Source organism: Bubalus kerabau, chromosome 5 (assembly GCF_029407905.1).
Source record: "Bubalus kerabau isolate K-KA32 ecotype Philippines breed swamp buffalo chromosome 5, PCC_UOA_SB_1v2, whole genome shotgun sequence".
NCBI classification, from domain to species: Eukaryota; Metazoa; Chordata; class Mammalia; order Artiodactyla; family Bovidae; genus Bubalus; species Bubalus kerabau.
Window position 1 is genome coordinate 50,719,402 of NC_073628.1, and position 14,354 is coordinate 50,733,755.

At 42.9% G+C, this 14,354-nt stretch overlaps 1 protein-coding gene across 7 annotated transcripts in view; it reads left to right on the forward strand.

Moving 5' to 3' along the window:
* Positions 1–11,582: 11,582 nt before the first annotated feature.
* The window catches only part of DEUP1 (deuterosome assembly protein 1), a 149,427-nt gene continuing 146,655 nt past the window's right edge, over positions 11,583–14,354 (forward strand). For 6 of the 7 annotated variants that reach the window (XM_055581635.1, XM_055581633.1, XM_055581636.1 and 3 more), the window contains exons 1-2: positions 11,583–11,711; positions 12,779–12,852. In XM_055581635.1, the coding sequence (XP_055437610.1) occupies positions 12,806–12,852 (47 nt within the window). In that variant the 5' untranslated portion in view covers positions 11,583–11,711; positions 12,779–12,805. Of the gene's footprint in view, positions 11,712–11,832; positions 11,978–12,778; positions 12,853–14,354 lie in introns of those variants that run through there. The other variant, XM_055581634.1, reaches the window with a different exon arrangement.

The window sequence follows — 14,354 nt, forward strand, 5'->3', positions numbered from 1 at the left end:
TTGGGCTCCAAAATCACTGCAGATGTTGACTGCAGCCATGAAATTAAAAGATGCTTACTCCTTGGAAGCAAAGTTATGACCAACCTAGATAGCATATTCAAAAGCAGAGACATTATTTTGCTAACAAAGGTCCGTCTAGTCAAGGCTATGGTTTTCCTGTGGTCATGTATGGATGTGAGAGTTGGACTGTGAAGAAAGCTGAGCACCGAAGAATTGATGCTTTTGAACTGTGGTGTTGGAGAAGACTCTTGAGAGTCCCTTGGACTGCAAGGAGATCCAACCAGTCCATTCTGAAGGAGATCAGTCCTGGGTGTTCTTTGGAAGGAATGATGCTAAAGCTGAAACTCCAGTACTTTGGTCACCTCATGTGAAGTGTTGACTCATTGGAAAAGACTCTGATGCTGGGAGGGATTTGGGGCAGGGGGAGAAGGGGACGACAGAGGATGAGATGGCTGGATGGCATCACTGATTCAATGGACGTGAGTCTCAGTAAACTCTGGGAGTTGGTGATGGACAGGGAGGCCTGGCGTGCTGTGATTCATGGGGTCACAAAGAGTCGGACACGACTGAGCGACTGAACTGAACTGAACTGAAAATTAAAAGAGAAACCTTAATAATTTATCAAAGAAATTGAAGTTAAAAAAATGACAAAGATAATTTGTGAAAAAACCAAATTAACTTTTCTATAATTTCAAATTCAACAAATACTTCTTGAGTGCCCACTATATTCAAAGGCAAGTAGTAGATACTTTCATATATATTTGCAAGTTTAATTTTCAAAACAATAAATAATTATGTTAATAAGTAAAAATGTTATAAACCATCATAAAATGTTTTCCAATATTTTGTGTTTTCCTTACTTCTTGATAATTTCTTCTGATCTGTTTTCCATTTCACAAATTCTCTCTGTATCTATATTAAATTTAATGTTACACACAACTTCTATGTTCTTAAATTTCATTTTTGTTTTTAGTTTTAGAATTTCTATCTGATTCTTCTTCAAAAATACGAAGTCACTTTTTACATGTAGTGTTCCCTACAGATTTTTTCAATCTTATTATTTGTTTAAACATATTATCCATATTTTTGAAATCTCTGTCTGATTCCAATATATAAAGCTTCTGTGGTCCTATTTCTGTGGTCATTACTTTCTACTGGTTTTCCTTAATGGTATCTTGCTTCATGATTCTAGATTATATTTCAGTGTGTTCTGATCATTGTATTTGAGAAGTTCTCCTTAGGAAGATTTTGAGGACTAAATGATTTTAATCTTCAGCAGAGAAAATTTTTGCTTCCTTCCTCCAGCTATCTTAATCTACCAGCCCAGCACTTCCTCATCCATGCACAAAGACTGAGATTGTCCTGAATTACCTTGGTGATCCAAACATGGGCTGCAAATTGGTGAGAGGACTGATTTATTTCCACATCACTATTTTCCTGAGTACAAAGCTCTATGGGGTTCCAGCTTAAGACAGAGGTATTTATTGAATCCTTATCTGGCGTGAGCCCAGGCTTTGTATTTTGGCCCCTTTGCTTTGCAAGATTACCAGAACTGCTGCTCAGTTTTGTCGCTATTCCTCCAGAGCATTAAATGCCTTCCAAGAAAAAGCAGCATAGAGGTCAGGGCTTGCTTCTGTAGATTCTGCCTTTTATAGATTTTAACCCAATCAATTCAGTTCAGTCACTCAGTTGTGCTCGACTCTTTTAGACCCCATGGACTGCAGTACTCCAGGCTTCCTTGTCCATCACCAACTCCCGGGGCTTGCTCAAACTCATGTCCATCAACCTGGTGATGCCATCCAACCATCTCATCCTCTGCCGTCCCCTTCTCCTCCTACCTTCAGTCTTTCCCAGCATCAGGGGCTTTTCCAGTGAGTCAGTTCTTCACATCAGGTGGCCAAAGTACTGGAGCTTCAGCTTCAGGATCAGTCCTTCCAATGAATATTCAGAACTGATTTCCTTTAGGATGGATTGGTTGGATCTCCTTGCAGTCCAAGGGACTCTCAAGAATCTTCTCCAACACCACAGTTCAAAAATATCAGTTCTTCGGCTCTCAGCTTTCTATATAATTCAACTCTCACATCCATACATGACTAGAAAAACCATAGCCTTGACTAGACAGACCTTTGGCAAAGTAATGTCTTTGCTTTTTAATATGGTGTCTAGGTTGGTCATAACTTTTCTCCCAAGGAGTAAGCGTCTTTTAATTTCATGGCTGCAGTCACCATCTGCAGTGATTTTGGAGCCCAAGAAAATAAAGTCTGTCACTGTTTCCATTGTTTCCCCATCTATTTGCCATGAAGTGATGGTGATTGCAGCCATGAAATTAAAAGACGCTTACTCCTTGGAAGAAAAGTTATGACCAACCTAGATAGCATATTCAAAAGCAGAGATGTTACTTTGCCAACAAAGGTTCATCTAGTCAAGGCTATGGTTTTTCCTGTGGTCATGTATGGATGTGAGAGTTGGACTGTGAAGAAGGCTGAGCGCCGAAGAATTGATGCTCTTGAACTGTGGTGTTGGAGAACACTCTTGAGAGTCCCTTGGACTGCAAGGAGATCCAACCAGTCCATTCTGAAGGAGATCAGCCCTGGGTGTTCTTTGGAAGGAATGATGCGAAAGCTGAAACTCCAGTACTTTGGCCACCTCATGCAAAGAGTTGACTCATTGGGAAAGACTCTGATGCTGGGAGGGATTGGGGGCAGGAGGAGAAGGGGACGACAGAGGATGAGATGGCTGGATGGCATCACTGACTCGATGGACGTGAGTCTCAGTGTACTCTGGGAGTTGGTGATGGACAGGGAGGCCTGGCGTGCTGCGATTCATGGGGTTGCGAAGAGTCAGACATGACTGAGCGACTGATCTGATCTGATCTGATCTGATGGGACCAGGTGCCATGATCTTTGTTTTCTGAATGTTGAGCTTTAAGCCAACTTTTTCACTCTCCTCTTTCACTTTCATCAAGAGGCTGTTTAGTTCTTCTTCACTTTCTGCCATAAGGGTGGTGTCATCTGCATATCTGAGGTTGTTGATATTTCTCCCAGCAATCTTGATTCCAGCTTGTGCTTCCTCCAGCCCAGCATTTCACATGATGTACTCTGAATATAAGATAAATAAGCAGGGTGACAATATACAGCCATGACATACTCTTTTCCCTATTTGGAACCAGTCTGTTGTTCCATGTCCAGTTCTAACTGGTTTTTCTTGACCTGAATACAAATTTCTCAAGAGGCAAGTCAGGTGGTCTGGTATTTCCATCTCTTTAAGAGTTTTCCAGAGTTTGTTCTGATCCACACAGTCAAAGGCTTTAGCATAATCAATAAAGCAGAAATAGATGTTCTTCTGGAACTCTCTTGCTTTTTCAGTGATCGAGTGGATGTTGGCAATTTGATCTCTGGTTCCTCTGCCTTTACTAAATCCAGCTTTAACATCTGGAAGTTCACGGTTCACATGTTGCTGAAGCCTGGCTTGGAGAATTTTGAGCATGACTTTACTAGCGTGTGAGATGAATGCAATTGTGTGGTAGTTTGAGGATTCTTTGGCACTGCCTTTCTTTGGGATTGAAATGAAAACTGACCTTTTACAGTCCTGTGGTCACTGTTGAGTTTTCCAAATTTGCTGGCATATTGAGTGCAGCACTTTCAAAGCATCGTCTTTCAGGATTTGAAATAGCTCAACTGGAATTCCATCACCTCCACTAGATTTGTTCATAGTGATGCTTCCTAAGGCCCACTTGACTTTGCATTCCAGGATGTCTGGTTCTATGCCAGTGATCAAATCATTGTGGTTATCTAGTTCATTAAGATCTTTTTTGCATAGTTCTTCTGTGTATTGTTGCCACCTCTTCTTAATATCTTCTGCTTCTGTTAGGTCCATACCATTTCTGTCCTTTATTGTTTCCATCTTTGCATGAAATATTCCCTTGGTACCTCTAATTTTCTTGAAGAGATCTTTAGTCTTTCCCATTCTATTTCTTTCCTCTATTTCCTTTGCATGATCTCTTTCTATGCAAAGAAATAGAGGAAAACAATATTTAACCCAATAGTTTCTCACTATGGTGTTAGTTCAGGACCTGAAAGGCTTTAGGAGCTCTTGGAAAGAGTTAGTCCCTGGTTGCAAATTTGTTTTTCCCACTGGGAACTTTTCACTTCAGTATTAACCCTGCCATGCTTGATTCAGGGAAATAAGCTATTCCATCCATGAAACTTTAATCCAAGACTATATAAAATCTTTGGTTCCCCTTAATATCCAAGATGGGGCTTCCAGCTGAACTATCCAGCTGGTGCAGTGGTAAAGAATCTGCCTGCCAATGCAGGAGACACAAGAGACATAAGTTCAGTCCTGGAGTTGGGAAGATCACCTGGAGAAGGAAATGGCAATCATTGCCAGTATTCTTGCCTGGAGAATCCCATGGACAGAGGAGCCTGGCGGGCTACAGTCCATGGGGCTATAGTCCATGGGGTCACTCACATGACTGAAGTGAGTGAGCACAGCACTTACAATATCCAAGAGAAGATGATGCTTTCACAACTAGAAAGCAAAAAACCATGGACCTCTAAGAAGGAAAAGTATAAGGAAAAAACATGATACCCATTTTCTAGATAATTCAGTTTTGTTTACTGAATCTAAAATGAGTTCTGGTGTTCCTAATTTCCATCAGGAGGATACATGTCCATGGGCCCCTGGCCCGCTGATAATAAGAAGTAAAGCACTCCCCTCAAATCTGAATTTTCTAAATTGTCTTTGGAAAAGCAGCCCCAGTGGAAGAATTGACAGGATTGTGAGTCATGATGCAGTCAAATGCTTCACCCTGCCTGGGTATGGGGCCCAGTTACGCCTTTCTCTAACCCCTTTCCCATCAAAGAGAAGGTTAATAAGGATTTTGAGGGAGTAGACTCTCATTCAGTTCAGTTCAGTAGCTCAGTCGTGTCCGACTCTTCCCGACCCCATGATTCGCAGCACGCCAGGCCTCCCTGTCCATCACCAACTCCTGAAGTTCACTGAGACTCACATCCATCGAGTCAGTGATGCCATCCAGCCATCTCATCCTCTGTCATCCCCTTCTCCTCCTGCCCCCAATCCCTCCCAGCATCAGAGTCTTTTCCAATGAGTCAACTCTTCGCATGAGGTGGCCAAAGTACTGGAGTTTCAGCTTTCGCATCATTCCTTCCAAAGAAATCCCAGGGCTGATCTCCTTCAGAATGGACTGGTTGGATCTCCTTGCAGTCCAAGGGACTCTCAAGAGTGTTCTCCAACACCACAGTTCAAGAGCATCAATTCTTCGGTGCTCAGCTTTCTTCACAGTCCAACTCTCACATCCATACATGACCACTGGAAAAACCATAGCCTTGACTAGACGGACCTATGTTGTCAAAGTAAGGTCTCTGCCTTTGAATATGCTATTTAGGTTGGACATAACTTTCCTTCCAAGGAGTAAGCGTCTTTTAATTTCATGGCTGCAGTCAACATCTGCAGTGATTTTGGAGCCCAAAAAATAAAGTCTGACACTGTTTCCACTGTTTCCCCATCTCTTTCCCATGAAGTGATGGGACCAGATGCCATGATCTTCGTTTTCTGAATGTTGAGCTTTAAGCCAACTTTTTCACTCTCCACTTTCACTTTCATCAAGAGGCTTTTGAGTTCCTCTTCACTTTCTGCCATAAGGGTGGTGTCATCTGCATATCTGAGGTGATTGATATTTCTCCTGGCAATCTTGATTCCAGCTTGTGTTTCTTCCAGTCCAGTGTTTCTCATGATGTACTCTGCATATAAGTTAAATAGGATGACAATATACAGCCTTGACGTACTCCTTTTCCTATTTGCAACCAGTCTGTTGTTCCATGTCCAGTTCTAACTGTTGCTTCCTGACCTGCGTATAGATTTCTCAAAAGGCAGAGCAGGTGGTCTGGGATTCCCATCTCTTTCAGAATTTTCCACAGTTTATTGTGATCCACACAGTCAAAGGCTTTGGCATAGTCAATAAAGCAGAAATAGATGTTTTTCTGGAACACTCCTGCTTTTTCTATGATCCAGAGGATGTTGGCAATTTGATCTCTGGTTCCTTTGCCTTTTCTAAAACTGGCTTGAACATCAGGAAGTTCACGGTTCACATATTGCTGAAGCCTGGCTTGGAGAATTTTGAGCATTACTTTACTAGCATGTGAGATGAGTGCAATTGTGCAGTAGTTTGAGCATTCTTTGGCATTGCCTTTCTTTGGGATTGGAATGAAAACTGCCCTTTTCCAGTCCTGTGGCCTCTGCTGAGTTTTCCAAATTGGCTGGCACATTGAGTGCAGCACTTTCACAGCATCATCTTTCAGGATTTGAAATAGCTCAACTGGAATTCCATCACCTCCACTAGCTTTGTTCATAGTGATGCTTCCTAAGGCCCACTTGACTTCACATTCCAGGATGTCTGGCTCTATGTCAGTGATCACACCATCATGATTATCTGGGTCGTGAAGATCTTTTTTGTACAGTTCTTCTGTGTATTCTTGCCATCTCTTCTTAATATCTTCTGCTTCTGTTAGGTCCATACCATTTCTGTCCTTTATCGAGCCCATCTTTGCATGAAATGTTCCTTTGGTATCTCTAATTTTCTTGAAGAGATCTCTAGTCTTTCCCATTCTGTTGTTTTCCTCTATTTCTTTGCACTGATCACTGAAGAAGGCTTTCTTATCTCTTCTTGCTATTCTTTGGAACTCTGCATTCATATGCTTATATCTTTCCCTTGCTCCTTTGCTCTTCGCTTCTCTTCTTTTCACAGCTATTTGTAAGGCCTCCCCAGACAGCCATTTTGCTTTTTTGCATTTCTTTTCCATGGGGATGGTCTTGATCCCTGTCTCCTGTACAATGTCACGAACCTCATTCCATAGTTCATCAGGCACTCTATCTATCAGATCGAGGCCCTTAAATCTATTTCTCACTTCCACTGTATAATCATAAGGGATTTGATTTAGGTCATACCTGTATGGTCTAGTGGTTTTCCCTACTTTCTTCAATTTAAGTCTGAATTTGGCAATAAGGAGTTCATGGTCTGAGCCACAGTCAGCTCCTGGTCTTGTTTTTGCTGACTGTATAGAGTTTCTCCATCTTTGGCTGCAAAGAATATAATCAATCTGATTTTGGTGTTGACCATCTGGTGATGCCCATGTGTAGAGTCTTCTCTTGTGTTGTTGGAAGAGGGTGTTTGTTATGATCAGTGCATTTTCTTGGCAAAACTCTATTAGTCTTTGCCCTGCTTCATTCCGTATTCCAAGGCCAAATTTGCCTGTTACTCCAGGAGTTTCTTGACTTCCTACTTTTGCATTCCAGTCCCCTATAATGAAAAGGACATCTTTTTTGGGTGTTAGTTCTAAAAGGTCGTGTAAGTCTTCATAGAACCATTCAACTTCAGCTTCTTCAGCATTACTGGTTGGGGCATAGTCTTGGATTACTGTGATATTGAATGGTTTGCCTTGGAAACGAACAGAGATCATTCTGTTGTTTTTGAGATTGCATCCAAGTACTGCATTTTGGACTCTCATAGTCCCTTTCAAATCATATCCAAATTACTTAGAATCCTTTTCATTGTATGACCCTTCACACTTAACAAAAGGCTTTATTACATTGACCAAGCACCCAAATTTCAGGCCTATGCTGTCCAGTATGGTAGCCACCAGTCATGTGTTGCTATTGAGCACTTGAATATGACTCTATGAACTAATTGTGCTGAAAGTATAAACCACAGACCAGTTTTTGAAGACTTGGTATAGAAGAAAAGAATGTAAACTATCTCAATTTTTTATGCTAATTGTATGTTGAAAATATATTTTGGATATATTGGGTTAAATAAACTATTAAAGTTAACTTCACTAGAATATTTTAAATTACATAGGTGGATAGGTGGTGCATATTATATTTCTGTGGGACAATGCTATTCTAAAGACTGAATCTCCTTTTCCTGAATGGCTATTTTCTCAACTGGAATATGCATTGAACCATCTCCAGAGAACTCCCTCAACCTGCTTCTACATATAGAAGTGGAAACATACAATAAGGAAAAACCTGAATTCCAATCTCTATTTTTGTCATTGGGCTTCCCAGACGGCACAATGGTAAAGAATCCACCTACCAATGCAGGAGACACAAGAAATGGAGATTCAATCCCTGGGTCAGGAAGATCTCCTGGAGAAGGAAATGGCAACCCACTCCAATATTCTTGCCTGGAGAATTCCATGGATAGAAGAGTCTGGCAGGCTATGGTCCATAAGGTCTCAAAGAGTCAGACATGACTGAAGCAACTGAGCACACACACCCACATTAAGCATTTTGGCATGAAAACTGTGTTAATGAGGGATTTTCAATTTTTAAAGTTCAGTCTATGGCAATTTTCTTCCATAGACTATCCCTTGATCCTCTCTTCATCCTTTTCAAAACAGTGTCACCTGAAAATATATAATAAAGGTACATTTCAGGGTAAATTCAAGTTTTTGAAGTTCTTACTTGATAGCAGGGAGTCATGGAGTGGTGAGGAATGGAGTGTTTAGGTCTTTGCACTTTAAGCCTTAAGTCTCACCTTAAAATGAAAACTTTACTCCTATTAAATTGAACAGGGTATTTCTAAACTATATTGAAATTTTCTTAGACTCTGTCACAGTATGTGAACCCTCATATACCTATGATTTGCAAGTCCTGCTCACATTCATTCTTTCTTGTGAAAATATGGCTTTAAACACATCTACAGTTACCTATGCAAGATTCTGACTGCTAAAGAAACCCACTCAACCTTAATTTTTGGATAGAGTTTGAAGAGCACTAGACTTGAAGTAAGATGATCTTGGTTCATAACTTAGCTGCACTTGAACTGAACCAGATGTATCTTCTTGGACGTATTTTTTTTATTCTAAGCCTTAGGTTCCTAATCTGCTAAAAGGAACTGTAATAACACCTGTTATACTTGTGTCACTTGGTACACCTGAGCAGATAAGGAAACAATGATGCTGAAAATACTTACCAATGGTAAAAAATTACAGTGTGAGTGATATTAGGCATCCTGAAACTTCATTAAATTTCATCCCTAGTTTTATTTTCCCCTTCCTTGGGTCAGAATAAAACATTGACCTGTTCAGTTTAGACAAGAATAGAGACTATGACTAAGATTTACAGAATAATGGAAGGTTTCAAGTTAAGATAAAATGATCACTTTCTTCATTCAATCATAATGAGAGCTATGAAACACTTATTAGAGTTAATAACCTGAGTTACCTTACACAGTTCATTTATGAAGCTCAATTTGTCAAGAAACAGCAAATGGTTTTTTGAAATTCAGGTGGAATTGGATGGAGGAATTTGGGTCAGTATTAAACTGATGGCAATATTAAAATATTGGGCTCAGTGGTAAAGAATCTACCTGCCAGTGTAGGAGATGAGGGTTCAATCCCTGAGTTGGGAAGTTTCCTGGAGGAGGAACTGGCAACCCACTCCAGTGTTCTTGCCTGGGAAATCCCATGGACAGAGGAGCCTGGCAGGCTACAGTCCATGGGGTTGTAAAAGAGTGGGACACAGCAACTAAACAACAACAATATTAAAGTAGCCAATTAATGTTAATATTATGAAAGTGGAGTGCAAATAAAAACTTTAAGGATTAGAGATTAATCAACTGAAAGAACTGGGAAGGAATTCTGTCCTTAAAATAGATGCTAGATATTTTTTTAAACATAAAATTTAAGTACTTAAAATATCACTCATGGTAAATCAGTGGGAAAAAATGTGTATATATGTGTATATGTATGTACAATGTATATGTATGTATTCTTTCCTATCATTTCTTTGACATCAGAACCATGTGACAGAGCTTCTGCTGTCAACTTTAAAGAATAATCACAACCTTAAAACTTGAGAGTTATGTTTTATTTGGTGAGAATTTTTAGGACTTCAAGCCTGGGTGACAGCATCTTAAATGAACATCAAGAGATTTTGTTGTTGTTGTTGCTAAGTCATGTCTGACTCTTTGGTGATTCCATGGACTGTAGCCTGCCAGGCTCCTCTGTCCATGGGATTTCCCAGGCAAGTATCCTGGAGTGCGTTGCCATTTCTTCCTCCAGGGGATCTTTCCCACCCAGGGATTGAATGAGTCTCTTACGTCTCCTGCATTGGCGGGCAGATTATTTACCACTGAGCCACCAGGGAAGCCCCTATCAAGAGATTATTGTTAATGAAAGGAAACCATATTTCCCAAGTTAAGGAATTTAGTGCTTTCCTATGTAGGGGAAGATGTAACAGTCTGGGCTCACTGAGCTCATTTCTTTCATATGCATCTCAGCTATATGGGCCCAGTATTGTGTGTGTGTGTGTGTGTGTGTGTGTTTGCTCAGTGCTCATCTTAGGGAGTGGCTGCGGCACCCCACTCCAGCACTCTTGCCTGAAAAATCCCATGGACGGAGGAGCCTGGTGGGCTGCAGTCCATGGGGTCGCAAAGAGGGGGACAGGACTGAGCGACTTCCCTTTCACTTTTCACTTTCCTGCATTGGAGAAGGAAATGGCAACCCACTCCAGTGTTCTTGCCTGGAGAATCCCAGGGACGGGGGAGCCTGGTGGGCACGACTGAAGCGACTTAGCAGCAGCAGCAGCAGCCTAATGGCTTCAGTATTACATGTATTGTTTCCCTTCCTGGTTGCCTTTAGGGCTCAGAAATTCACAGGTTCATGACTGTGACATCCTTGTTTACTATTATGGCAGGAATGTTCCATTTCTCAGTCATCAATTATTCTCAGAATTTAGTGAACAAAAGAATTTAGAATCAATCACTCAGAGTTCTGTTTGGGTTTCTCCACTTAGCAGCTATTTCCTTCTCCCTAAAAGGGAGGTAACATTGTCTACTCGGGCTTATTTGAAGTTGTTGGAGGGACCAATGTGCTCCACCGGAAAGACAGATGCAGTTGCTTCAGTTAGAGCGACCAGAGTAGCTGAGCACTGAGCAATGCAGTTAAAGTAAATCCAGCTCTTCCCAGCTGGAGGACACTTCGGCGACTAGAAAGGCAACTCTCTTTGTCCTAAGTCTATTTCTGGTCATCTTAAAAGTGGTTAAGAGGGGGGAAGAGAAGTGAAGTGAAAGTCGCTCAGTCGTGTCCAAGTCTTTGCGACCCCATGGGACTGTAAAATCCATGGAATTCTCCAGGCCAGAATACTGGAGTGGGTAGCTGTTCCTTCCTCCTAGGGATCTTCTCAACCCAGAGATGGAACCTGGGTTCTTTACCAGCTGAGCCACAAGGGAAGCCCAAGGGGGTGAGGGGGCAGGGCAGAGGCCAGAGGCATTTAAGGAGCTTGGATGCAGAACCCCTCTGCCCGCAGCTGTTTAAACTTTGCTCCTCTGATCATTGGTTCATTCATTCATCCGACAAGCCCTCCCTGTGCTCCTGTCGGGCCGTGCAGTCCACGGAGTGGAAATGACCGAGAGGGCGGCCGCGGGGAGTCCCGCGGCTACTGAGCCTGCACCAAACCGGGACTGCGGGCGGCGCGGGCTCCCCTCGTCCGTCCCCTCCCCCTTCCGCTCCCCGCCCCGCGCCCCCGCGCCCCTTCCCCCCGCGGCGGTTCGCGGCCGCGTCTCCATGGCGACCGCGGGCGGCGGGCTGGAGGCGGGCCCGGCGGCGGGTGCGGGCCCTCGCGACTGCCCGAGGCCCGGGCGCTGCCACTCTAGGGGCCTCGGACCCGGAGAGCGCGGCACAGCGCAGGTAATCCCCCCGGAGCCCTGCCCGTCCCGGCTTGTCCCGGGGCCCTAATGGGCTGGCCGGGCTTGGGGTGCGGGCGCGGGCGCGGGGCGGGTGGAGACAGGCTCGGCCCGACTTTGCGAGTTCAGGACAGATTCGCTCTGAATTAGAAGGTCTAGGTTCTAGGTGTGTGACTTTGGGCGAGTCACCTGGCTCGTCTGTCCTGACTTTCCCTGATGTTAAAGTGAAGGATTTCAGAACCTAGAAAATCAACTCATTCACCTGAACGGGTCAGATTTCTGTTCCCATTTCTGCTCCTTGCCCTTCCGCTCCCTCGCAGTTTTGGATCTCTCTCAAATTCCTTTCAGGGTGGCTTAAGCCTGCAAGTTTTCTCTTTCTACCACCTTGAATGCGGTTTAACGTTCATTCAGAGAAGTTGAAGTGGATTTCAATACTTGATTGTTTATCCTCATAAGTTATGTTTTAATTAAAACTTTGTTACTGGGAAAAAACTTTTTTCTTTCACTTTAGGCAAGTACTAACATCCTTATTTTGTTAAAAGGGTGAGCAGTGCCTACAAAGGCGCTGAGGAACTGGAAGATTTCAGTCTGTGAGCAGTTCTTAACCTTTTTGTCCTAAATCTCACGGTATACTCACTGTAACCAAACCCAGACAGGGGCAAAGAAAGAGTCTATTCAAACAATGGCAAACCTTTAGAGGACCCACAAGGAAGGAAATCTTGAGTAGGTTCAGCTGAGAGTGGCTTGGAGCAGGAATTGGTTTTACTCACCTCATGTGCTGGCTCTTTGCAGAGTACCTGGCACCAAGCTGTTGTTCAGTAGATAGTAAATGAATGTTCATCTCAGTCAGTAGGATCTATTTCAACTCACCACTAAGCCAGTGTCATAAATACGTGTGACACACACACCCGCATACACATGTGCAAGTTTCTACATTTTGTTGGAACCAAGATCTACTACACTCAGAAAAACTCATAAAACAACATGGTTTGCCAGTAGCAAAATTTTCTTGTTTTAGAGGTTAATAATGTGAGCGTTTAAGGAATCTAGATCATTTTTCCCCCCTCACAGGTTTAAAAATCAAGAAATACAAACCAGATGCAGCAGTTTCTTGACATGGAGAACCAAACCCATAATACATTGGGGTAAGTGCTGAGACATTTCTTTTTAATGAATGGGTGCTTAACAATGCCAAAATCTCCCTGATGGCGTGTGAATTTGGAAATCTAGTATTAATGGAGGTTGTAGCAATTATTTTTGGTGAGGAGGTTGAGAGAAATAATTAAGAATCTATAGTTTGAGTCTTTCCAGTTTTGACTATGGATCTGTACTCAGAAATCACCATTTTCCATCTTTTAGTGAATTTCTCCAGTGTTTTGGGGTGATGGGTACCCACATGGGCCTCACATGCTCTTGCGTTTCCACAATGCAACAGCTTCTGGCTGGCTTGCCCCTTTTCTGCTGTACTGAGTGTCCAGGTATGCTCTAGGCTTGCTCTTGACAAACTGAAAGTGAAAGTCGCTGTCATATCTGACTCTTTGTGACTCCATGGAATTCTCCAGGTCAGAGTACTGGAGTGGGTAGCCTTTCCCCTCTCCAGGGGTTCTTTCCAACCCAGGGATCGAACCCAGGTCTCCCAAATTGCAGGGAGATTCTTTATCAGCTGAGCCACAAGGGAAGTTTGCCTTTGAAACTGGACTCAAAAACTTAAGTACAGCTTCCAGACAGATTTGTGTGTGTGTTGGTCACTCAGTTGTGTTGGACTCTGTGATCTCATGGGGCAGGCTCCTCTGTCCACGGGATTCTCCAGGCAAGAATACTCAAGTGGGTTAGCATGCCCTTCTCCAGGGGATCTTCATTGCAGGCAAATTCTTTACCAACTAAGCCACCAGGAAGCTCCTCAAAACTGCAGCATAAACTGGATATTTTCTCAAAAGTTTCAGGAAGCAATAAGGAATAATTTGTATGACATCTGCCATTGTAAAAAAGTAAATTCTTTTTGACAAATGCCTGTCCTGACCCCTTCCCTGCCACCAGCATCATAAAGGTTCCTCTTTCTACTGCTTCATTAGCCAATTGACCACTGGTTGAGCCCCCAGAACTTGGAGGGTGGGGGGAGCAGAGAAAGTGAGGGCGGGATTGTGGTTACTATATGCTTGATATCGACTGTGACCATGACACTAGTCAAACCACTCCAGGTATCTCACTTTCAGTTATTCTGCTCAGACCATGACTTTGACATCAGGCTAAAGCAAAGCTGCACAAGTCTGGATAATAAGCTATGCCTTATAAACTTCTACAGCATAATCTTCCTCAGAACAGCCCTGATTCTACAACTAATAGAAGTGAGTGTATTAGAGGTTGGTATATTCTAAGTTCTTGTTGACAAAGAGACCCCCAAATACGGGGGTTTAAAAAAGACTGAGGAGTATTTCTATTCACATACAAAGTCAGAGATGAACAGACCAGGGCTGGTAGGGCAGCTCTGCACACCTCACTACATGATTTCCAACTCTGGGCCCAAAATGATTGCTTTAGGTCCCACCATCATGATCGTGCTCCTGCCGGAGGGAAGAGGGAAGAGCAGGAGAAGAGAGGAAGACCAGTCCTCCTAGAAGTATGACCTGGAAGTGGCAAGCCTCACTTC